The sequence below is a fragment of the Dermacentor andersoni genome, chromosome 5 (assembly GCF_023375885.2).
Source record: "Dermacentor andersoni chromosome 5, qqDerAnde1_hic_scaffold, whole genome shotgun sequence".
In the NCBI taxonomy this organism is placed as follows: Eukaryota; Metazoa; Arthropoda; class Arachnida; order Ixodida; family Ixodidae; genus Dermacentor; species Dermacentor andersoni.
In genome coordinates this window covers 60,784,577-60,810,775 of record NC_092818.1, presented here as the reverse complement: position 1 = coordinate 60,810,775, position 26,199 = coordinate 60,784,577, and the positions used below count along the sequence as shown (strand labels likewise).

The following is a 26,199-nucleotide window of genomic DNA, read 5'->3' as shown; positions in this document are numbered from 1 at the left end:
GATCGGGCTGTTCTGCAGGCTCCTATCGAAGCGGCGGGAGGCGAAGGACCCCCCGGGCATCCGGTAGGGAAGGTATCTTGGCGAGCGGTCCGATGTCTTCGACAATTCTGGTTGACAAAACGTAGAAAAAAATGTGCAAACATTAAGAAGCTAGATAGCAGCAGTGTTTTGTCCTGAATGGCCGTGGCACATACCCACAGTGGGGGTGACTGTGTCGAACCAAACTTCCTCTTCTTCGATTGACGTCGACGCTCCGGCTGGGAGCGCGGCGCCCGCGAGGAAAATGGCGAACGACGTTCGGTATGAAATTTAAGCTCTTTCTGCGGCACGTAGGGATGTACTGCTTAGCAGACCGGATCGTTAGCGCACATGTCATGCTGTGTGCTTGTCAGCTCAATATGGCCAGGCCTGGTGAGGGGCCCTTTAACGGCGACGGGAGGGAAGTTGCATGTTGTGCTGGCACACGTTTCCTCGTGCCGATTTTAGATCATAAGTTTGCTTTCATTCATGCTTTATTTATTTCCTTCTTTGTTTCTTTCTTTCTTAGTCGCTGCAGCAGTCTCGCAAGGGAAAGCGCTCGAACGCTGCATCGGTAGCGGTTTCACGTCGCTCACTCAAAACTCGCGTTGGCGCGAGCCCGTCTTTTTCTGGCGGCAGCTGCTGCTGTGCAGTGCACGGGAGAGGAGGTGGAGAACGCGAGTGAGAAAGGGAGGGAGGGCGCATGAATATGTGTGTGTGTGTGTGTGTGTGTGTGTGTGTGTGTGTGTGTGTGTGTGTGTGTGTGTGTTTGCGCGCGCGCACGCGCACCTTCACGATTTATGGAGTTTCCCGGAGAGACAACCGGGACTATTTTTCACTCTCCTCCGAGGCGGCTTCGCGGGGGACGCATTTGTTTCACCCAACAACGGACCCGATACACAGGCGCTTTCTTTCTCTCTCTACCACCTTCCTCCTTTCCTTTGCTCCTTGTTTTTATTCCGTTGGCGATTTGTTTGGTTTTCTTTTTTTTAGGCGCGCACTCTAGTCGCTCCAAGTGGGCCACCGCCGCGGCAACTTGTCCGCTGCCACTCTGGCTCTTGTGTGTGTGTAGCGACGAGGAGAGCGCATGTTACGCGCATCGGCGCGGCAAAAGAATGCGGTTTGAGAGATAGAGCCCTTTTTTTTTCGGTGGCGGCGCGAGCGCTCGGGTTCCTCTCATCTCGCTTTGGCGCGGCACGGGGGGACGACCACGAAGAAACAAGCAAACGCGAAGAAAACGAGCCTGGAACAAATGGCACCTCGTTGCTTCCTTTCTAGTTCTCGCAGCGACTGTTTGCTTGTCCCCAGGCGGAAGAAAAATCTCCGTAGACGCTAAGGGCAGGCAGGAGCTGGAAAAACGATAGAAAAAGAAAGCAAAGCCAGAGAACAAAATCAATCCCTTTTTGGCGGCCCGGCGATGAAAAACACTAATGAGTTCGAGGCGATCGGCGACCCTGTGCGCTAGGTTGATTGCGCCGCCGAAAGAGCGCGGCCACGATGCTTTCTTTCGAGGGGCGCTGACGTTGTGTGTGTGTTTGTGTTTGTCAACCGCGCGGCATGCGGTGCGGAGTGGATCGGCTGCTGTATAGAAGCCCCGGCGGCTGCTCTTCTTCCTGGGGCACCATAATGCCAGCGCCTTTTTCCGACATCCCAGCGGCTGCCCCGCGGCATTCCTTTCCCGACCTGTCCCAGTCGATGTGTTAACTGCAGCAGTTCTATGTATAGTCGAGGCGCGCGCGCACAGCCGGTTCGGGCGATAACGCGATGGCCAATCGGAGCGGCCCGATTCCTCAAAGGCGAATCGCCCTTCGGTATCAGGCAGGTGTTGAATGCGATAGCATTTGTTTTGCGTAGCCCGTTCACGCCGCGCTCCGAAATTCGGCAATATAGCTGACCTCAAAGCAGGGGTGTAGCCAGGTCTTTTCCTTCTCTATTTTTTCGTTTTTGAACGTGTCCAAGTACCCTTCCACAAGCCATTTTGTTACCAATACGGTGGGCGGGGGGGGCTGCAGCAGGCGAAAAAAGAAAATGGGGGCGTTCGGACACGGGACACCACACTAGAGTACTTCACGGGCCGTCCGAAGCGTTTTTCGGGGGGCGCGGCCCGGCATGCGGTCGCAGGCCCGGGCCGAGCTCAGGCTTGTAGCCACGGGGCCAGACTGGACTCGGGCCCGCTCATTAAAGCGCCAAATTTGGGCTTTCGGGCACACGCCACGTTACGCATTGCATGGTCCGAGGCATTCTGTGCCCAAACTGAAGTGACATGTGCAAAGGGCTGGCTGTTAGTATACCTTAGCAAAGAAAATAGAAAAAACAGGTCGAGTTCTATTTTTTTCATATAGGTATTATTTTATAAAAGAATATTGTTTCCGCGTAAGGAAAATTAAATTCTACAAAAGACCGCTCCTCAAACCACTTCCCTGTTAACGCTTTTGCCATGGCACTATTACCGCGCTCGGTACTATTGTATTATTTTAGCACTAATGGAAGGGGTGTCTCTTTCTGCTTGCGCGTTTATTTTATGCTGTATGCTCGTGAATTTGCCTGTTGGTATATATGCCGGGTGTATCAGCGAACACATTCAAATGCTTTTATAAATCGCCTGTGGCATGTAGCGCAGTTATAGTCCATGAGCTGGCCTACTCTTAACAAAGCGTCGTTTTATGCATTGAAGCACAAAAGTAAGTGAACGCTATGCATTTATCCGCAAAGTTCGGGAATTGATATTTCGAAACTGGTGTTACCCTTGCGAACTCCGCGGCTAGAATTTGTAAATTGCAATATGAGCCGTAACATAATTACTGAGAAACGTAATTAGTGAACTTTTAATAATTAGTCGGCTGTTCGTTTCTTTCTGTGTGTGTGTGTGTGTGTGCGTGTGTGTGTGTGTGCCGCTTCGAGTAGACCACTCATGATCTAGAATTGTGCTATGTGCCACGCGCAAACATTTAAGAATTTTTGAAACTGTTCGCTGAAACATCCTGCATATAGAAGGACGCCAATGAGACTACGAAGGCGCTGCCACGCGCGCTCATTGATTCCGTGAAACTTTCTGGGCATTTCGAGGCCACCGCGCGCTGAAGGGCTCAAGAAGGACACGCGTCGTTCAGTGCAGCCCCCCCCCCCCCCTCCCCTCCCGCCTTCGCACGCGCAGCGCACCTTTCCTTCTCTTCCGTTTTGGTGCAGAAAGTCGACGAGTATTAGTTCGCCGCTAACGGCGTGCCGAACGTGCGTAGCCCCCGGGAACCGTTCCGAGTTGGCCAGAGACCTCTAGCAGCCCTTGCCCCGCTCGGTCCGTTTTCTCTTTCTTTCATTCTTTCTTGTCTTTTGTTGTTTTATTTTTTTTTGAGAGTGTATACAAATTACGAACTTTAGGGCCGAGAGGGGGCGAAAAGAAACCAGTTTGCGCGCACACAGAAAAGGAACGCGAGCGATTGTTCCAGGGCCGGCTCGGGGCACGGGGAGGTGAGGGGGGTTACTGACGTATAGCGTGGTTTGTCTAGCGGCGCGCAAGATTGACAACAGCGCGCGACTCGCCTCGGCGGCGCTCTGTTTGGTTGCTGCTGCCCGCGGTTGGAACTCGCCGTAACTCGTGGTAAATAAAACTGCGAGAAACAGTCGTCCGCTGGGCTTGCCGGCCTCGCGTGCTGCTACTGCTGTCGCTTTTTTCCGCGAAAGAATGCGGCACTTTTGTTTGCGCCCCCCCCCCCCCCCCCCTTCCTCTCGGTGGAGTGCGTGGTTGCGTTCGGGAGCGCGAGCTTGTGTGTGTGTGTGTGTGTGTGTGTATGCGCGCGCTCCAGTTCAAATACGCGGCAGATGGCGCTCGCGACCGCAGCACCAGGCTTTACGGCATCAGCGCCGCACTCTCTCTCTTCTCCCTCTATAGCTGTTCGTCGCGGGGTACTGCCCCGCCCCTTTTTACGCGGCTACCGTTCGCGCTAAGGTCTCGCCGGCTCCTCTGTTCTCTCGCGCTTCTTCCCAAGAGAAAGCGTCTCCCCCTCCCCCACTAAAAGGGCGCAGCACGGTGAGGACGAGAGCTGGCGCGAGCCGACTTCACTGGACTTGAAAACCGCTCAGTGTGGGGGAAAGCGCTTCGCGAGGACTGTTTCGTCAACGCAAAAAACAACAAAAACGTGTAATCGCTGATTGGACGACGCGTTGTCTGCCGTGTCTTAGCATATCGTAGCATAGAGCGTGTTACCAATCGCCGGATCTTCTGGCACAATCATGAACTGCTCATTGCAAACTCGTCGTTTAGCGTGATGCCATGAAATGTCTCTCTCTCTCCTTTGTTTGCATTCATGAATTCTATTACATTTTTTTTATCACAGTGCGTTGTATTTTTGCGGTACTGAAGTTTGTAGGAGAGGGGGGGTATTGAAAACTTGATGGAAGCGGCCTTTCTTATATGGCCAATGTTCAGAGTTCTCAATACAGTGTTCCTAACGCTAAAGTTGTTCGTCATAGCAGACGCCGGCCAGTGGCAAACATGCACCAGTTAGGAACGAAAAGCTTTGTGAATTCGGCTTCAGATATCACGTGGATTGGTTTTTTCATAGACTGCAGAAGTGCTTTGGGCCCCGTACTCATAAAAACACACATGGTGGAATTGTTCGTGAGAGCAAATTCTAGCGTATCCTGCTGCTGGACATACTATTAGTGAAGGGGCCCGGCCAATCACAACGAGAACTTACGAACGAGCGGTGCTTATCCATGCCGTATATGCGGGTCATATTGCTGCACTATTCAATCACTAAGGTTGCTCATACAAATTCTCACGTTCTTGACTAAATCATTCCTCAGAATTTTGAGAACGTCAACACGCGCGCGCACGCGCACACACGCACACACGCACACACGCACACACACACACACACACACACACACACACACACACACACACACACACACACACACACACACACACACACACACACACACACACGGGCGCGCGTACGCACGCACAAATTTATTAAATACAACATTCACAGCACATGACTTTAATATAATATCTCCTCAGACTATTAAATATTATAAGCGCAAAACAATACCAGTGCTTCAAACATTAAAGTGATGCAATTTTACTGACGCGGCTCCTGGCGGACAGCGTAGTGGCGTCTGTGCGATGCCATTACAGGCCCTATGCACGGCTTTAAAGCTTTGGGCGCCAGGAATTTTGTCGCACCTGCGTATGTCGCGTCCGTGTTATAGTCGGACCCCCATAAAGTTAGAACACCGTCAGAGCAGTTCAAGCTCAACGCTAAACCTCGCTATGCGTAGTCACCTGATTGATTGATTGATTTACTAGAGCGACCAGTTCCAACATATTCTTATTCGTCTGATAACCCAGCAGGGGCGCGCTCGTACGGGTTAAGCGAATGACGAAACAGAATTCGCGAGGTCGGATCGCTGATTGGCCAACGCCAGCTCCACGAGGCTTCTACGACACTGCACGGTATTAGGTGGGCCGGTGCCCTCTCTTTGAAAGCCTCGTAAACATTCCTCCTCCTCCTCCTGTCGTCGTGTTCCATCTTCTCGCGCCCTCTGTAGCGCGCTTTTATTCCTGATCTGGCTACTGCCCTGCTCCCCCCCCTGGTGCTCGCAGCTATAGTTTTCTTGCTCATTTCATGCTTGCGCCTTTCTATGTTATCTTGAGGCGCGGCTCTGTTCTACGCGCTGGAGTGTTCTTACACGGAGGCGTTAGGTTTGGGCGGCAACGGTAGCATCTGTTCTGTGAACCGCTGGGGGCGTGCACGCATGCCTTTCCCGGGAAACCATAAAAGGGGGAGGAGGAAACGAAATGGGGCGGCGTTTTCCACTTTTTTCTTTCTTCAGTTTTGATCTAGAAAGACAATGAGGAAAAGTTACTTTTCCCTTTATTGCTTCCACGACTTGTCAGTGTTTTTTTTTTCTCCTATTTTACTTTGTTTCTACGTTGTTTTGTTGCTGTTTTTTTTCTCTTTCTTTTTTCTGTTTCAATATTTTTGATATTCGGAAAGTGTACGGAGAAAACCGGCGTCCACGGGGACTTCTTGGGTCAGAGTCGCGTTTCCGAGCCCGCCTAACAGACCCGGACATATTTCTTTAGAGTTGCTCAAGAACAGTAGTCATGTGCTGCGTGGCGTGTATAGCGTTTATGTGTGTGTGTTTGAAAATGCTCTTTTCTAGGCCTACGGCAAACATTACACTATCTTTCGGAGCACTATAATAAGTCGACAAGTTCGTTTGACACGCACAACTTTATTCGGACGGAAAATCTGACGCCACCGTTGCTCGGTTGGCGCATTCTGATGTCACGGCTAGGTGCCCCGATGCGCTCTTTTGCATTTGTAACATACATGTGGCAGAGAGAAAGAAACGGCACGCCGTTTCATAAATGCCGTTTCTTCTCTCTCTGCTTTATTATTATTTATTATTATTTTTATACTTTATTATTATATATATATCTGCTGTGGTCGTATGTTCGTGTAGGATTTTCACGTTTCTCGCGATGACAGTGGGCTCAGTGAAAAACGAGTTCAGGTGACGCATGTGTGGTTTAGGTCGAGAAGCCTACGAAGGCTCGTCCTCATTGTTTAACGCAAGAACGGAAAGGACAGCGAAAGAAAGAAAGCCAAAAATATTGGGTTACCGGTTAATACAGGGGCGGAGAAGCACACGCCTCTGTTCGGGTGCTAGCTCGCCGACCCACCTGGTTCTGCGTTGAAGCGTGGGCTGTGATTGTGTGGTTTCCGCACGCGTATATATTCCTGGAACAAACTGGCGGGCCTTCCTCTGTTGATCAGAGCTGACGGCACGAAGCCGGCCGCAGTCTTGGAGAAGAAGGCCATTCCTGGAAGGCGTTCGGGGTTGTTGGGCGTGTTGATGAGGGTATAAGTGCCCCCCCCCCCCTCCCATACTTAAACAAAAGAAAAACGATTGTTTCCTTACCTTTCTTTTGTTTGTTTTTGTTTTACGTGGCAAAGAAGACAGGCTATGTACAAGAAAATGACGCGTTGTGCTTATTTAGGTATCCCCTCATGCAGTCCAGGCAGGGACTCTTTTGCGAGCGCGCTTGAACTTGAAATCCATTCTCAATGAATTCGGTCAGGCACAAACGCTTACACTTCTATATAGAGCGCTCGACCGTGTGGCTAGCTGCAAAGCACAGATAGAATAATAGCACAGCATCTGCTCATTATTTAAAGGTACGGTACTGAATACCATCTCACCGGAGCCTCCTTCTGGCCACAAGCATTTTCAAACCGGCCGATAACGCACAGATATCAATTTCTTTCCCATCGAAGCGCGCTATAGTTGATTCAGTGCTCTAGTCAGAATTGTGAGAGACTGCACACATAATTCATCTTCATAGGTGTTTACAGTACCGCAACACCCTTCGCATGTACCCGCCCTTGTTCTCCTTCTGACGGGCTCTCGCAACACGGGCCTAGGTTCAAGACTGGCAACGAGTCATTGGCTAATCAGTTGGACGCGCGACGCGAGCAGCATATGCATAGTACGTGCTATGGAATCGGCACGAACACCGAGGGCTGCCCTGTAATGTACATTCTCCCGAAAAACTTAACAGACCGCGGGATCTGAGCTGATCGTTTCTGTGGTATGGACACTCATCATCATCAAGCTATGTTTATGTCCACTGGGGTCAGTACGAAAGCCTCTCCCAAGCGATCTCCAACTGCCCCTGTCTTGCGCTTGCTGATTCCAACTTGCGCCTGCGAATTTCCTAATTTCATAATGCCACCTAATTTTATGCCGTCCTCAACTGCGCTTCCCTCCCTTGGCGCCCGTTCCGTAACTCTAATGGTCCAGCTCAGAGCTTTGACTCAGGCCGACCTCTCAGTTTTTCTACCATAATAACTCTCTCTCTCTAATGCTCCACCGGTTATCTGCCCTACGCATTACATGGCCTGCACAACTCCGCTATTTCTCTTAATGTCAACCATAATACAGGCTATTCCCGTTTGCTCTCTGATCCGCAACGCTCTGTTCCTGTCTCTGGACGTTGCGCCTGGCATTTCTCGTTCGATCGGTCTTTGCACGATCCGCAAATTGTTCTCGAGCTTCCTTGTTAACCTCCAAGTTTCTGCCCCGTATGTCAGCACCGATAGAATGCAATGATTGCACACTTTTCATTTCAACGACAGTGCTAGGCTCCCATTCAGGATTCGGTAATTCCTGCCGTATATTTCGTATGCGAGTCCAGCCTGATATCTTGATATAAATGGTCAGAAGCTTACACATCATTACTTCGAATGTTACATTCGCGACAATACAGAAGTAACGCCTATTCAAGCATGCGTAACGATGCAAGAGCAATGCACTACAGTATAGCAGTCAGCAACAACCAGACTAGTCGTAGTAATGTTAATGTCAAGTAAAGCTGCGGCAACACCATCCTAATACACAGAGCTGTCATTTAGCTACGACATGTCGACATTTCGCATAAATAAGTTTCGTCAAACGAAATTTTAACGCAGCACGCTCGAGTGGGGCCACGTGTGGTGCGAGTGAGACCACGCGTGAACCCATGCTTCGGCCGAGAATTTGCTGCGCCCGTGGACTGCAGTGCTGGCAGCGATGTCCCAAGGCGAAAGTGGCTGGGCCCATCCGATGACTGCGTTGGTTGCATCGGCCGGGAGAGAGGGCCTATAGGACGTTGGTCACCTGCGAATAACTGGGCCCCCCTCTCGCCCCGACTCGTTGTTTTTCTTCTTTAGTGTTTCTTCTCACGGCTCTGCTTCCCCCGTTTCTGCGAGAGAGCGAACGGGGGGGGGGGGGGGGGGGGAGGGCTACTCGTCTCACATTTAATTGACATGGTCGCCCGTTTCGTTAGGCTCGGGGCGTGGATGTCATTTTTAACAGACGGGAGGGGTGCTCCACCGCGTCTCGCTGGCAGTGGAAATGAATCTGGCGTCGGACCGGAGTCTTCTTCGCTCGCTCCTCTTCTGGGACGGCGAGGGAGCTAATTGCGCACGGCCGCTGCAGCGGCACCGATTACTCGAGCGGCTGCTGCTGCCATCGATTTTGCGCCGCGCCGCTTTTCGGGGTCTTCGGATTGCAGGAACGAGCGATGCAGCTGCGGCTGCTGCGCGCGCGCGTGTTGTTGTTGGGTGTGTGTTTGTGCGCGCCGATGACCCCGGGGGGGAGTGGGGGGGAGGGAGACGAAAAATTGTCCCGCACGCTCTTTCTTCACAGTCGCGCTGTTGCTGCTCCTTCCGATTGCCGCTGTTTAGTTTGAGAGCAGTGAAAAAAAAAAAAAAGAAAGAAAGAAAGAAGGGAAAAAAAAAAGAATAAGAAAAGACCGCTCGAGTGGCGACGAGTCCGAGAAGAAGCGTTTTCTTTTTTTCTTTTCCTGAGGGTGGAAAGGCGAAGCCCGATTCCTCTATAGCATTCTTGCCTTCTTTTTTTTTTTTTCTCAGCTCGGCGTTCCATTTTACGTTCTTATTTTTTATTTCTCCTGTGGTCTGTTTGTGTATGCGTCGCGTTGCGCCGGCGTGCGTGTGATTACTCGCGAGGCCGAGAGAGAGACACACTTTGAAGGCACGTGCGTAGCCCACCAAACGGACTTGTAATGGCGAATTCCGCGCGAGCCCCGCTTTTCGCGTTGTTTTGGCCCGCGCGCCCCGGGGCGATCGCGCGCGCCAATTCTGGTGCGCGGCAAACGGACACTCGCTCGCTCACTCACGTCGTCGAGGGCCCATCGGTTGCAACGCGGGACTTGTGGCTTGAACCTGGGAGCGCGCGATCTCTCGATGTTTAGCGAATTGTACTGTGCGATCACGTCTTCTTTCTTGTTTCGTCCTTTCCTTCGTTCGACAACGTATCTTTTCATGTATGAGCCGGCTAACGCGACCCCTTGCGCATGTATTGATGAGGCGCATTGCCTTTTTTTAACCCTCTTCGGGCCGCCGCTTTGTCCGCAAGTGACAAAAAGCGCACGCGAATCGCGTTTCGAAAAGCGCGAGTTTGGCAGAAATTCGCGACGTTGCATCAACATACCAACCTGCCACTTGATCTTGCCCGCTCATCGCTTTGTTTATTCTGTGAAAATCGTGGTCGTTACGACTACTTCGCCTGTGGTCCGGCTACGGTTCGTGAACCATGAGACCTTCTACTGTGTATGTAAGCTGTGCAATATTTCATACAATCTTCTTAAATAAATCTGAATGAATGAAAGAAAGAAAGATGAGGAGAACAGTCACTTTATCTACGTATACATATATACGTGAAGATGCTGCCTTGAGCATTTAACCGTGGTACATAAACAAAAAATAGATTGTTCGCGACCGTCACCTACCATTCAGCAATAAGAACCGACTTAGAAACAAATTATGTCGTTGAACTGTTTCGTGGAACTGAGGAGGTTAAAGATTTAGCTCTTGTTATCCCCCCCTCCCCCATGTTTCCCAAGCGGCCTTCCTCCCTTCTTTTTATGCCATCTTTGGTACCTCTTTTCCTCGATACTGGGTAGCCAGCCGGAAATAACCGTGGTTAACCTCCCTGTCCTTGCTTTGCTTTTATCTCTCGCCTCACTCCTCTGTGACGTTTGCGCGCTTGAAAAAAAAAAAAAAAAAAGGCACTTAGGCCGAATTCAAAACGTAGATGATCGCCACCGTGTATAGCTGGCGCCAGTAAATTTAGAGTGGGTGAACGAGGCAAGCGTCAGCCGTCCTAGAAGTTGGAACCAGCGTTTCGGCAGGGGGACTTATCTTTTCCAACAAAAACAGCGTGCGCTAACGGGACAAAAAATAAATAAAAAGTTAAAACACTCCGCTGAAGACGACTTGGATAACTCTTGTCGGTGATAAACGAAGTTGCTCGTTAAAAGAGACCCGTAAATCACTCTCACTTTGAGACAGTGTTGGTAACTTAGCAAGAAAGCCGCTAAATTTATCGAGCTTTTGTAGCCATCTTAACAGAATCTTTTTTTTTTCTTGGCTGTTCTTTATAGACGCTAATAGCCGGTAGATTACCCCTGTGAAATTCCTCAAAGGACTTTGAGTGTAGGTTCTGTACGTCGCCCCCATTTATCGCTACTTGTAAAAACATTCCGAATAACTTATTGCGGTGAGCTGTCTTGGTGCATGAAAGCTGCTTCTTGATTGACGAAGCACAATCTTGAGATATGACACTTTGGTTTGGGACAGGTTTGGGAACAATTAAAGAAAAAAAAAAGAAAGAAAGTAACGAAATTCCCATCATGTTACCACCACCATCAGCATCACTTATTGACTTTTCTCTCCAAAGAAAGTGCTTTTTGCCCGGCGACCTGGTGGCGTTTTTCAATAACGTTACCAACACTGCATCTATAGACAGCCTCTTTAAAAAAATTTCGCTCAGGAATTGTCGTGGAGCGTTGTCATTGAAAGAAGCGCAGTGACCACTTTAGTCGTGTTGCTGCGCTGCGATCAAGTTTACGGGGCGAGTCCTTGGGCCTCAAGGATAATGGAGGAAACTTTGACGCATCTGCGGCAGGAGAGGAGAGACAAAGAGGAGGAAAGACCGGGAGGTTAGCCAGTGTAAGTACCGGCTGGCTACCCTGTGCTGGGGAAAGGGGTAAAGGGAATAAAAGGAGGAAGAAGAAGAAGAGGAGAACAAAAAAAAAAGAGAAACGAGAAATTCACGCAGTAACGCGATAGTACGCGATACAACACTCAAAGGCGATCGCACAATTCGCATGTCCTTAAAAACTTCAGCAAAGCCCTTAAGGCCTTGAGTGCCGAAGCCCGTCTGGACCAGTGTCCTAGAGCTTTTTCCTCTGTAAAGGGGCGATTGTCCAGTTTTTCGACCGCGGTCACGAGCACTTTTCTTCGCACTGCGTAACGGGGACAGTCACAAAGGAGGTGTTCAATCGTCTCCTCGCAGCCGCAGGTGTCGCAAGTAGGGCTGTAGGCCATTCCAATGCGGAATGAATAGGAGTTCGTGAATGCCACGCCGAGCCACAGGCGGCACAGAAGTGTGGCTTCCGCTCGTGGTAATCTTGGTGGTAGACGGAGTTGCATACATGGATCCAATCTGTGGAGACGTGCGTTCCTGAACTCATTGGTGTTCCACAGATTCTGCGCAAGCTCGCGGGCGAGGGAGCGAATACTTGTGGCTGCGCCTGTTCGTGACAGTGGTATTGGTATAACGTGGGCACCATCGTGGGCCGATCGGGCGGCATCATCCGCACTGTGATTGCCCGAAATTCCGCAGTGACCCGGTATCCACTGGTAGATGATGTTGTGCCCCTTGTTGATTGCGTGATGGTGGAGTAGTCGGATATCTGCCACTAGTTGCATATTTGGTCCGGTCATCTGCGGCAGAGTAGCAGCAAGAGACAGCTGGAGTATTGCTGACCCAAAAGCATTGAACTGGTAGAGTGGAAATACGTTGGTCTCCAGGATAGTGACTCAGTTTCTTTTTTAACGCGAACCATGGGTCCTAAGGGCCCATGCCATGGATCCTAACCATGGTTAGTACCCATGATGTTATGTGTCCTAACTATCATGGGTCCTAAGGGCCCATAAGCGCAGAAGAAAGGTTGAAATAGGAGCGTAGCGGCATGAGCCACCACCTCGTTTCAAAGCGGGTGCTCAAAATATTCGTTTATCTGATATCCTCCCCGAGTTGAGAGAGATATATATATTTTAATGAGTGCTGGGAGATCTTGCCTTGCCATGCGCCTGCCATGCTACTTCGGATGGGGTTGGTGATGCATTAGATGACCTACTCATACACATTACACAAGTAATAAGCACTATAGCTTTTCTGAATGGTTTGGGGAAGGCAGGCAGAGTCAACTCGTTCGACTGCCGGCGATCTGTTATCCAGCAGCAAGATCGATGTGTGGGCCTCAAAATGCTAGATTATGCGTCTTGCAGAACAGCGCAGGCAGGCGCGTTGACAAACCACATCACACGCAGCACTGGTGGGGCCAGGCGAAGAAAACTGCAAATTAAGACGCAGAACACATGGGGACAACCGGGAACGTTACTTCCGACTAGCGTTTCTTCGATGGACACGTGACCACAATATATGCGCCCATCCTCACTTGTTAGGCATCATAAAAAAATTAAAACAATAATAAAATAAAAATAAAGTTGAGGTGAGGTGAGGTCATTGTCAACGTTAGGCGACAACTTCTTGGCAGAACTGCTGAGACAGTTCTGAGACAACTGCTGAAGGCTGGTTGATTAGCTGAATTGCTTAAATGATACGAGGCGTGCGGGTGCCGTGACGTTGCACTGCCTTCGGTATTGGCCCGCGTTGCAAAGGACTTTATAAAACCGTAGCGAAGATACGCATCGTGCGCTCGCATCAGAGTCGGCCGACCGAGTCACCACCTTCAATCGGCCCAGCTTTAAATTTCGCTGTCGCCGTGACCGGCCCACTTTTCTCGGCCAGACAGCCGTCCACGCAGACTGGGGTCGAGGAAGGGCCAAAGGATACGGCGCTTTAAACAAAACCGCCCAGTCAGCGCAGCCGTGGCCAATCGGGCGCTGTGTTTGCTAGCAAACCCATTGGCTTCGTAAGAAGCCACGCACCGTGTAAATACGTACGCGACGAAGAACGCGCGTCCACACGGAAGGAGGCGGCAGTACGGGCGCCCCGTTTTGTCCGCGTTCTTCCTCCCCCGCTGCGCTTTCTGGTCGTCGGCGAACACCTTGCGAACAACCTGGTCGGGGATAAAACCAGCTTGCGCGGTGTAAGACCGCGTAAGGAAAAGTTGGCCACCGTGTGCGTAGCTGGTGTCACGTGCCAAATGAAGCAAGGAATGCGAGGTGCGGAATACAGAGGGGGGCGAGAGAGAGAGAGAGTGCCAGCTCATCGATACTCGCGCATGGCTTTCACGCACCTCCTTTCTTTCTTCTTATCCTTCGCAGCTATTAACGCTGCCCCTTCCCCCTCTCCCACCGACTTCCATCGCATCTGCCCGGCCGGCTGCCCCAAAAGGGACAGGTCGGTCTCGAAGCGGCGCCCCTTCCTGGACTCGCTCGGGCTGGAACGCACGGTGGGGGTAGCATGAGCGACGCGGCTAGCGGCCCCCAGGTGCGCGGCAGTCTCGGGGGCCAAGAAAGAACCTTCGAGCCGGTCGGGGGGTGAAGGGGGGCGGGGAGAGAAGGGGGCATTTCCTTCGGCGGTGGAGAAACGGCACATCCTCCACCACTGGCGTGCCCCAACGGGGGGCTCTCCCATCCCCAACCTTGCTCGGTGAGAGAGGAAGAGGGCTGGAATTCGGTGATGCCCCATCCACCCCCCCCCCCTTTAGCCTCTCCCCCGTGACGCACACACAGTGCCTTTCGGTGATGCCTCTCCACCCCGTCTTCGTCCCACTGGCTGTTGGCTGCTCGTCCCTTTCATATTTCTGCGACTGGCAGATGCTTGCAAATTCCTTTGACTGTCCCCTTGCCCCCCCTCCCCTCGCCCACCTTCTCTGTTTTCGACGAGGAAGGCCGTGTGAGAGGAGGCAGGGGAAGTAGCATTAAAGCTCTCCCTCTGTTTCTTATTATATTTTATTTTTTTGTCCGTTCACCTATTCACTCCCTCGAGGCCCCACGTTGCGCCCTCATCTTTTTCTTTTTTCTCCGGCCGCCCTTTCCCTTCTCTCGCGGTCCCCCTCTTGACTCTGCCTGCGTCCTCGCAGCTCTTGCGGCGTCGCTCGGCCTATGTGTTTGCCCGTGCGTGCGCGTGGTCGATCTTAGTTGGGCGCATTTCTCGTTTCTCTTATTTCTTTTATTCTCAGATTCCTCGGCAGTCCTCTCTCTCGAGCTTCGTTCTTCATCGCAGGCGCCACTTGCGGTGAACTCCCTCTTCTCGTCCCTTTCGTTGGCTTCCCCTCGTTGCATATTTTCCTTGCTGTTCTCACTGCTCGGCCGTCCTCGGTTTCTACTTTCTTCCTTCTTGTTCCTCCTGATTCTTTTATTTTTTTATTTTTTTCATGCGCGATAGCATTTTGTGTCTGGGCGCCCTCTTGGGTCTCTTCTCCTTCGCTCGCCGTTTTATTACTTCACACCACGTGCTCGCGTGTGGACCGCGTGTGCGTACAGTACAGCCACACGCCAGCAGAACGTCGCCGCGCCATCCGGTACGCACCGTGGTGGCGCTTTGTCTTCTTTCGCGGTCACGCTATCGTGCTTTCTTTTTATCTCTGCGTCTCCTTCGTTCCTTGCGCGCCATCGTTGCATTCCCGCCGCCTTCCTTAAACCCCACCGATCGCCACGGACCAGGTATCGTCAGGCGGCAGCGGGAACCGCTCGCTCGCGTCGGTGGTGTTTGCGTGGCTGCGTTACGTGGGCCCGGCTCGGCCCCCGGTGCGTGATGGTGGGGGGCACCCGACGCGCTCTCCTCCTCGCGTCGGTGCCGTACTCGCTGCCCGTGGACCTTCTCCCGTCTTCTAGTTCCCTCTCTCGCCGTGTTCCTGCTTGCCTGCGACGGCCGCTGATACTCCCTCGGCGCTGGCATTCGTCTTGTGGCCACAGCGCGCACCGATGGCTGACTTGGCCTGCAACACTCGGAGTGTGGAAACAGGCTAGCACGCATGTGGGAGCGCCGCGCGCTGCATTCCATTCGCCCGCCGATTCGGACGTATCTGCGCCGCGAAGCGGCGTCGCGTTCGTGGGCGCGATTGTTGGTTGGACGAGCAGCAGTAATGATGATGACACGGAAGAAAAGGGAAGGCACGGCGGAGGCTGCATCTTCTCTTCGTACACGATCTCTCTCTCTCTCTCTCTCAACTTTCAGCCAACATCTACTGCCCACCCTCGAGAAATCGCGTGCGAGCGTGTACGGTGTGCCGATGCGTGCATCTTAGGCCCCAGCATTGTTTTTTTTTTTGTTTGGTTCGTTGGTTGGCTGGTTGGTGGCAGTTTCTTCCCCGTCATGTTTGCATGAATACTTGTGCACCCGTTTCAGGGAGTGTGTGTTACATTGTGGCCCTATCCACGTACACGGCTCGAGCTTTTCGACTGCTTGTTCCTCCGCTGTGTGTCCTTGATTTGACGTCTGGGGGTTCGACGTCGTACTGAGATCTTAGGTGCAGGGCGTGGGTGACCCCATCCTGGAGTGGCACATTGTCAGTCTGCTTCTGGAATGCAAAGACGTCATGCAGCTTTTCCCTTGCAAAGGTATCTTCGCACCCTTTCGCGAATAAACACGGAGTGAAAGAAAAGTAAAGGAAATGTAGGGAAAGTTTACTGATGTCATTGTAATCTCGTGCATACTCTATATCAGAACGGCGTGCTGAGAAGCTAGGTAGAGCTCCGCTGCTCCCTTTCAGCGCGCGCTTCGACTTACACAAGTTGCACGACGTATATAAACTTAAGTTCTATGCACTAAGCGCTACGTTCAGTTTACGTGCAGGGGCAATTGTGTACTCGGTAAGGGAGCAACTGGCTATAAGATCGTAACCAGTTTTCTTGTGTTCTTTTTTCGTGGACGTAAGGAGCTCTTGCGCGAAGGCGTGATGTTTCCCCAATGATCGGGAAATGAATCGTCCGTCGATCGCCTTCTTTCGAGGGCCCGAATTGGAGAACGTCGAGTGAAGCGTCTTCGTCACCAACATATAAGAGATGCTAGGGCGTATGACAATTGCCGGCCCAGCGCACGCCGGGCTCAACCCGCATCCTACATCAGCAGCCATGAGTTCTCGTATATTAATGACAATGATGTTTATTTTCGCATCAGTACAGCGTAGTGAAGTGCTTTTCCTAAAAGTGGCCGAGCATGTATACATTCCTGAAAAGAAAAAAAATAATATCACCGTCGATTACGATACGAGCTGAGCTCTAAAAAAAAAAGAAAGAAAAGGCGAGGATTTCTCAGTGCATGCGAGCATTGGATGTTGTAACCTTTGCTCGTTTGAAGCGTAGATCCCGCGCACGCCCACCAAGGTGGCCCGCACGCAGTGTCGCGGGAGTAAACCGAAGAAATAAATGAGCCAGGAACAAAACCGAACACCCCCCCCCCCCCCCCCCAAAGAAAAGAAAGCAACGAGAAAGAAAAAAAAAATCACACTGCGGCCGCCCTTGCGCGAAACGCGCTTTTTTTCGCGCGCTCCGGCCTTGTCGTGCCACCGCGCGGAAAGCCGCCGCATTCTTTTTCCAAAGCGGCGGCGGCGCTGCCCCGGCGTGCGCAACGGTTTCGACAGAACAGTGATCGAGCGGGCCAAATTAAAGCGTCGCGGCTCCCGAGGTGGAGGAGGGGGAGAGATAAGCGCCCGATCGGCGTGGCACGCTCGCGCGCCGCCCAAACTGTCCCATTTCCTGGCCCGCCGTCTCTTGCCGCCGACATTCTCGCTGCCTCCATTCTGTTTTCTTGGTTGCTTTATTTCTTTTTTTTTCGTGCTTGGGACTTGTACTACGAAACGTCAACAGGAAAGAAAGCTTCGAGGAGGGACGAGGGGATGGGTGAGGGCAGAAGCAAGGAAATCCGCCGAAAACAGGCTAAACATTTGAAAATGAAGGCTACAGAAAGATAACGAGAGAAAGGAATCAGCCACGCTCGTTAATTTTATGCTTGTGGCCTTGTTCGTGATTCTTTCCTTTTCTTGCTGTTACGCCGCCTCCTCTGGTCGCAGAAAACCGTGGAATAAGGGGGAATGGGGCGGGGGGGGGGGGGGGGTGCTTAGCGGGGGTAACTCGCTCATCGCGACCCAAACTGCGGCGACATCGGCCCGCATAATAAAACACGCTGGGCCGTGTATAGACGGGGGACAAACCGTTTTTATTACTCTCGTTTCTTTCGTTACTTTTTTTGTTGCTGCTGCTGTTGCGGCCTCATCAGGCCCCTTTTCCTCCTCTTCGTTCTGATTGAGTACGTGGTGCAGCGCGCCCGCCCTGGTATATTATAGTAGACTGGGCGCACCACGTTCCCCGGTTCTCCACTTACCTCCCCCCCCCCCCCTTCTTGCTATAGTTAATGCATAACCAGTTTCGGATCCCCCGATTATCTCCCCTCCCTCAACCCTTTCCTTCGTCGTTCCGTTCCTGCCAACCATTATCCTTCTCCAAACCCTTTTCCTGCGCGACTCCTTCGCCGCACGAGAGAGTCTACGAGCGCTGTGTCGAAAGGGAAAGGCGAACGCGCAGGTTACACTATACCCGGCGAGCGAGCGTAGTGGATGCGGCGGCGCTTTAATAAGCGCGCCCTTCTTATTTCCGTTGTCACCTTGCCCTCTCTCTCGTTCTCTCTCGCGCTTGCCTCTGCCGCTGGCTTTCTCTCTTATCTGTACTCGTCGAGGGAGGAGGAAGGATGTTTACTGACGAGTTTTCAAGGCGCAAACTGTCGCAATATGTCGACGCTTTTGTTTGTTTCGAATCCATCTCGCGAGCTTTCTTTGATGTCGCTTAGGGCGAGTTGAGTCCGTCCTCGTCTCCTTGTGTATTTTCGCCTGCTGTCACGCGCTGGCCGTAATAATTATTTGATGGCACCGCCTTGAAACCACAAGAGGGAGAGAGGGAGCGCATCTCGGAGAGGCAAGAATAGCCTCCGCGGTGTTCTTCGAACCTGTGCTACGGCTGATAAGCGAACGAAAGGACTCGTATATGAATGCGTCCGTGCGACTTGACGGGGCCGTATTTTCGATCATTCCATTTCGGTTTTCTCTCTCTCTCTCTCTTTGTTCATTCCCTTTGCCCTTCGTCATTGGCCAGCACGTGGCTCGAAGGCCACCGTGGAGGGAGCCGAGATGGGACACATGTTGTTACGAGCAGACGATAATAAAGGAAGAGTAGCAACTGAATTGTAACGGTACAATGCTATAACGGGCCCTGATTGGCCACGTTGCATTGGGAACCTTTGTTTTGTTTTTTGTTGTTTTTTTGTTCGTATCTCTTGTGAACATTGAAGTTTACGAACACAGCACACAGATACAGAATGAAGTTGCTGTCCAAGTGCTATAAGAGCTGGTCTCGAAATGAAACTGCCAGGGTGACCTCCTATCGGTAAAGTTAATTACATTATAAGGCAGGTGAGTCAAAATTAGGAGTAGGCGTACAAAAGGTTGAGCAAGCATTATAGTAACATATAATTTAAAGAAAGATAGTATAACGAGCGCATCTTCTTGCATTTTGGTAAGGCGTGTACGCGCATCGAGAAAAATAAAACAACGAAGAAAATGAAAATATTTATGGTATACTTTTGTTCGCGAGCAAGCGGCATTGAAAGCAATACGGATGGGTTAATTCCAAATACGAAACACAAACAATTAACGTGCGCGTCATACAAAACGTAGAACTATGTACCAGTTGGCAAAAATATTAGTATTACAATAATTCAAACTACAGACCAGAGCCTGAAATTCGCGATATAGAAAATGTGTATGTTGATTCCGTGGGAACCGTTTAACTGTGGTGATAACGTTATACGTTGTATTTGTGTAAGCGCCTGCTCGGGTTGTCGACGTTTAAGCGTGCGATGTTGCTCTGTGTACGGCGAGGGGGCGGGGTAGGAAGGCATTCGCGTACAGCAAGTTCCGAAAACTTATCCCCTCAACCACGACGGCTCTCGCAGCCTTGCCTGTTTCTTTAAACGTCAAATAACATCAATCAATCAATCAAACCCTGTAAGTTTACTAATCACGCGCAGTGTCGAACCTGACCTCATATACAGGACGTGGTGGCCTATGGCGGACGTACTGTTGCTGGACAAAAGGTCGAAAGTCACGCATACCTATAACGCAAGCTTTAGGGGCACGATAAGGGGGGAGGGGGCAGCGCTAAAGGCATTGTATAGACGAAAGAAGAACACACGCAATGTTCAGACGCAACTATTCTTGTGCCCTCATTCGTCGTCGTAGTAGCTATATAGCCCGTTTGGTCTTTTGTCTGTATACGTGTCGCTGACGCCGGTCCCCTTGTGTTCCCGACGCAGGTGGCGTGCCCTGGCGGTGCCCGTCGCGGGGCTGCTGGTCCGCCATGTGCCGGACTGCTGCTGCTGCGGACCGGAGCTGAACGAGGGCTCCTCCGCGTCGCTGCCCCAGCAGCGCCATGCGGGCCCGACCCCCGCCCACCACCATACAGGGCGTGCCGGTGAGGGATGCTTGCTTCTCTTGCCCCTCCCCTCTCTCTCTCTCTCTGTCACTCTCTCTCGAGGCCGATCGAGGTGGCTTCGCGGCTGGACAGTTCTTTTCTTTTTCCTTTTTTTGGTGAAAGCAGCCGTGAAACACAAAAAGCCTACGATATTTGGCGCAGATTTTTCAAATTCTTGTCTCAAGGTATCGTTGACGACTTACAGAAAATCGTCATCATGTGTTCCCAGGTGCACCGGGTATTATTACATAAGTGCCCGATGCGTACAGTCGTCTGAAAACGAATGACGTCGTGCTGCGTGGCTTAAGCGAACGATGAAATCCTGTTCCTCGAAAATTGCGTCGGGATAGAGAATATTTTTTTTTTTGTCTAAATCTTAACAGAGTTATCTTTAATAATTGCGTATGGCAGATAGATAGGCAAAATTGTACTGCCCGAGTTGCATTACTGAAAGAGACGGAAGTCACTTGCACGGGAAACCAAAATCTGCAACTCACTAACAAATTCACCGAATTGTTTTTTTTTATTTTAATCACTTTAGCACACATGTTATAATTCACGAATTGGAACCGGTGAGTGGACGAGGCTTATGTATTCTTTTAAATGGATTTCTAAGGCTGGTACTACAGTTTAGAGGTTCTTCTTCCTTTTTTTTCCCTTTCTTTTCCTGGGGATTTGACGCAACGCTTATGTAGCAAAAATGCAAGGAGGGAGGGGACGGCAGATGGAAACATGCACCCCCTTTTGAGAAGCAGATATTTTCAACATTGAGTTTGCGAACGTGTTGCCCGGGTGGGTGGGTGTACAGGTAGTTCTCTAAAACATGATGCGCCGGCTTCGCATGCCTCAGCAACTTGTACCTGACATACCGCGTCTCCTGGCGAAACCGTAGCGGGTGAGTAGTCTGGACATACGCGTTCCATTATTCTGCGACGGAATGCAGTTGGCGTTCGAATTAATTTCGCCCAGCACCGCCCAAAAAAGGTGCTTCATTTCAAGGTGGTCTTTTCAAGGTGGTCAAGGTGGTCATTTCAAGATGGTCAACAGCGGACTTTGGCACGAGTTTGTCGGTGCTCATTTCAAATCTAATGCAGCTTTGGATATCCGTTCCTAGCGGACATGTCACGAGAACTGGATCCGATGACTGATCACTTCAGTATGTCTGTAGGTCACGTCACTTTAATACTTTAATACAGTACGTTCCGTAGCGTCCCTTTAATACTTCCAAATGGATGTAAATAAACATTGAATAAGGTCATGATAATTCTTAGTAGTAAAGGAAAGCGCATGCTATTTTCCGAACCCGAAACTATAGAATAGGCTCGGAAGAGCATTAATAACAGAGGCGACTGGCACGAACTGCAGGACATGGGTGATACGCTAGGTTAAAAACGGTTGGCGATGAAAACGTGTTCGATGACAACTGCAGCGAGTACATTTGGGACCCTTTAACAAATTTATTGGGTCCCGGAAACTAAGTGTGTATGTACAGTTTAATCACGTTTGCAATATACTTCAGACGAACCGCGGCCCTCAGTATGGGTCAGTATCATTTCAGCCGTGTCGAGTCGCGCTGCGCAGGCAGCCCCCTATAAGTGGTGTCGAGTCATCGTACGCGGACAGCTTCCCCTGCAGCCAGCAGAGGTCGCAGCTCACTGCCTCGTAACTCTCTTTCCGCCACGCAAACTAACCCGCTTCTGTCACACCCGTTTGCGCGGTAAAAGACCATTTGTCATCGTTATATTTGGTCTCTCGCGCGCGCGCACACACACACACACACACACACACACAGCGTGCCCCGTGACCGGAGCGCGCGCAGTAGCTGCTGCGTTTGGTTGGGCGACCCAACAGGTACACGAACGAGCGAAAAAAAAAAAGAATGAAAAGGAAATCGAGAGTTGTATATGGAGCATTGAAAGAAGAGGCAATTCGGAGAGGGAGTGACGGCTAGTAAAACGGCTCGGTAAGCTCGCAGGCCACTATCGCGCGACCATTTCCGGAGAGAAACGCGGTTGGGAGAATTGGCGCTCATCTCGATTTTTGTTCGTGTACCGCTGCGATTGGCGAGCAGGAGGGCGCGTAGTTGATCGGAGGGGGAGAGTCAGTTCGCGAATTTTCTTCTCTCGCTCTTCTGTCTCGCTCTCTCGCCTGTGCGCATGATTGGAGGTGGGGCAAGGGAGGGGTGCACTCGAGTGCCCCCTCTGTAGAGCCCGCCAAGCGCGTCTGAAAGCGCGCGCTCGCTCGAGGGATGTCCCGGCGCGGCGTGCTCCTCTGTCGGCATGCGCTGCGTCAACAGCGACGCGCGCAGCGGCGCCGGCAGACCCGTGACGACGTGCTTTCTCTTGGCCGCCTGGCAGGTTCCCTGGGGAGTGTCCCAGAACGACCTCGAGGCGGTTGAGGACATCCTGTCGGCCACCTCCCTCGGTGAGTAGCCACACGCCTCTTATTTTCTCCTTCTCGCTCTCTGTCGCGCCTCTCTTGCGGGTGCGCACCGCTTCCCATGCCTGTAAATCCGTCGGCGAAAAAAAAAAAAAAAAGTAAAATGCGGTCATTCCGGCGTGAAGTAAAACTGGAGTTCTTGGAGTTCTGCTTGGAGTACACTTCAAAGTGCACGTGGAGCTCGCTGCACGATCGTTGCTGCTGCGTTCGGCCCACATCGGAATTCGACTGGTGCAGTCGGGGAGTCTAACCCGAAGTGTTCATCCGAAGAAACGTCGCGGCCGCTGGCTGGGCCGCAACGGCGCGTCCACAGGGTCGCCCGCAAATTAAAACGAACCGCGCAAGCAGTTGGCTTTTCCGCACAAAGCTTTCTTTCGCGGTGAAGCCAGCTTGAAGTTTTCCTTTCTTTTTTTATAGCAGCTTGCCTGGTTTTGCTTATACACCCCATTTCACGGGGAAAGTGAAAGTCCTACGTCGCAAATGTTCTTGTTGCCTAAACGCCCCTCGCTCCACAAGTAGCGTCGCATCTCATGTGTCTCCAGCTCTGCACCAATTGGTTGCCTCCCCACCGCGCTGTGCGTACGTCGCCGAAACGTTTGTTTCTTTTGATCGTTGAATTGCCGTTGAGCGTCGACTGTGTTCAGCGGAGTCGCTATCAGTTCTACTCGTGCGGAGAAGTTCAGCGTGCCCGTGCTAACTGCGACTTGATGTTGCGTAGTAGCTGCGTCGAAACGGGAAGTTTCGCCGCTACACGAAGCCCGACTATCCAAATACGACTTTGACGTGCAGTGTAATCAATTAGTAACAGTGAATGACGCCGCGACTTTTATCCACGAACCCTGACCTCGCTTGATGGTCTCATCCGCGCTGCGCACAGCGGTACAGGCCTGTATTGTATAATTTGCGATTGCGCGCTTTCGCCTTGTATGTAACCGTGTTTCGCTTGCCGTCGCGTCCGTCCTAGCTGTCCTTTCTGTCGATGCGTCCTAGATGCTGGCGTCTATAAGCTCATGATGTCTGAAGCACGCGGCCCCCGAGAGTCTTTTCATGTGTCGCCTGAATTTTGTGCCGCCGAGGCTCATGCGTCACTGAGGCTCGCTCTTTCAGCAACCTAAAGTCCGCGGCCCGCTGTGAAATGCGTGCTGATTCCTTGGCTTGATGCTTCACGTGAGTTTGAGGCTGCTGTTGCCGTGGAGCTTCTTATGTAGCTCTGGCTAGAGGGGATTCTGACGCCACCGTACGCGCGAATTTGTTGTTCAGGACGCCGCGATGTCACGGTAACGCCGGGTTATGGAAGTTTCAGGTAGTCTTGAACGTGCCTATATAGGCTAAGTCATGCATGGTCATGGCTGCCCAAGTTAAGCTTTCTCTAAATAAAAGCTTCATAACGTGTCTTCGTTCACCCGTAATGCATGTTACATTAATGTTTGCTCACGTAGATTAGAATGAGTAAAGGGAAAAAATACGATTGAAGCCGACCATCAGTGTGGCGCGAACCTTCGCGCTTTCTGACCTTCTCGTTTGCCTTCGGCTATCCGCCAGTACTGTTCACGTTTGAGTTAACTGTTCACGTTAGCGTTCGAGACACCGTTGTAGCAGATAGTAAGTTGTGACGGACGGAGCACTGGTCGCCAGTCAGGTCTTCAAGGTGTCCCGACGCGTCCGGGAAAGATGCCAATCCGAACCCACTTCTCAGCATTTCCTTGCGTATACGACAGAGCCGCCAGCACCGTCCTTTTCCTCTATGGTAATTATGAGAAACGTCCGCGACCGCCCCAGGCGATTCGTGTAGGTCTGACTGACGCAGTCAGCGGTAAGTGATACAAAATGCATGGACTGCGCACGCGCGCATTAGGGTCACCTGTGCTGCGGTGCGCAATTAACGGCAGAACAAATGAGTCACGAATAGTTACGGGCACGAACTGCTCAAACTGGGACGCAACAAACGCACGCACCAGGATTAAGGGCACACTGAGCAGTAAGTGCTCCAACATTTTATCTTTTTAAGATTGCGGGTCATACTGAAAGGAAAACAAAAATACACGCTGTTTTATTGTCGGCTTGTTGTGACCTAATAAATTGATAGAATATTGATGTCCATTCGAGGAAGAGCGGTTCTGTTTCTAAAGGCGATGGGACAGCAACGAAGACGCGTTGCGGGAGGAGGAAGGAAGGAAGGAAGCAAAACCTGACGCTGTTTTTTTTTTGTTGTTGTTGTTTTCGGAGGAGGATATTTGTGTAAAACTTCTCGGTTGCTGCTGGCCTATGCTCACTCAGTTGAACAGACTTTTGGAACAAGGAATCGATATTATTTATTTTTGTTTATTATTTATATATTTCTTTTTTCATGAATCTGTTGTTGTGCTTGTTGGTTTGCCGTATATTGCCATCTTCCACTCCAAGAACGGGACAACCGTCTAGACATGCACCCTGTGTTTTCTTGCCTATTTGATTGAACCGTATTCGCGCTGGTAACTATCACTACAGTGTTCTTCAGTGCGCGTGTATACATATATATCTCAAACCTCTCACCTAGCCGAGCCGACGGGATATTGAAACTTTGTATCGCGCTCTTTCCATTCGGACGGCGCGCGCGGACGTATAGCTGAGCCGTGCGCCGGGCTCACGCTGAGTGAATTCCAGCCGCAGGCGTGTGCTACCTTTGAGACAGCCGACGCGGCCTCTTGGCTACGCGCATCAATACTTGAAAGAGGGCGTCACGTTCCCGAGCTGTTGGGAGCAAACGCCGATGGAAGTAGGGCATTTTGCTACAACGGCGGGCGCTTGCCGCACGTCTCCTCGCGCGCATTTTTCGTCACGCCGGTCTCTCTTCCCTGTCCCTCAATCATTGTTATACAAACCAACGGCCGGGTTTTGTTGCAGAAGAAGCCGCTAGCGGCTCCCCCCCTCCCTCTCGTCGATTAGCCCGCGGGCGTCTCGCTCGAGGACCGCATCGCAGTCCTCTGCCACGGCCTTCTTCTCGTCGGCTCGATCTCCGAGCACCACGTGCACGGCCTCGCAGCAGTCAGGGTGGGCCGCCATGGGTCGCCTCGGTGCATCAGCGCGCCGCCTGGCGGCGTCGCGAAGGCCCCCTAAACGGTGGCGGGACGCCGCCTCGTCGGCAGGGCTCGCTAGCCCCGAACGCCGAGAGGTCTCTCTTGATGAGCGCCTCTGACAGCCGGGCCATCTGCCGCCGTCGGGAGGGAGGGGGCGAGACGTCAGTCGCGCGGAATGCGGCCCCTCGCTCGATGGCGCGCGCGAGCGATCTTCGATATTGCGGAGCGCCTGGTTGTCGCGCACTGTGATTTCGGGGCCTGCTGGTGAAGCATCGGGAGAGTCCAGTTGTTGCGGCTCCGCGGCCAGCAACAGCGGTCGTGCTTGATTACAGGCGCTCGCGCGCCTGTGCGCGCGCGCGCACACACACACACACACACGCGGAGCGGCCTTTTTCTCAACGTTGCCAAACGCAAACATCGTCCCGTCACGCGACAGTATCCCACGACGAGACAGAGAGCCCATCACCCTGTCAGGGCTACCCGGCCATTTGGCCGCCGCCAGCCGCTTCTCGCGGTAGCCGGGCCTAACCTAGAATTAGCGCCCGGGTGTCGCCTCTCGCATTCCTCGCGTCTCTTCCCCTCCTCCTTTCTGGCCGCGCTTGGGGACCGTGAACTGCGGCCGTCGCGCTTCTCCTCTTTTCGGCTGTTCTTTTTTTCTCATTGTGTGACAGCCG

General features: G+C 51.8%; 1 protein-coding gene across 2 annotated transcripts in view; it reads left to right on the top strand.

Annotated features, from left to right (window-relative positions):
- The window catches only part of LOC126530698 (uncharacterized), a 129,416-nt gene that overhangs the window by 28,763 nt on the left and 74,454 nt on the right, over positions 1-26,199 (top strand). The window contains exons 2-3 of one of the 2 annotated variants that reach the window (XM_050177963.2): positions 19,873-20,030; positions 22,388-22,454. In XM_050177963.2, the coding sequence (XP_050033920.1) occupies positions 19,989-20,030; positions 22,388-22,454 (109 nt within the window). In that variant the 5' untranslated portion in view covers positions 19,873-19,988. Of the gene's footprint in view, positions 1-19,872; positions 20,031-21,605; positions 22,455-26,199 lie in introns of those variants that run through there. The other variant, XM_055070737.1, reaches the window with a different exon arrangement.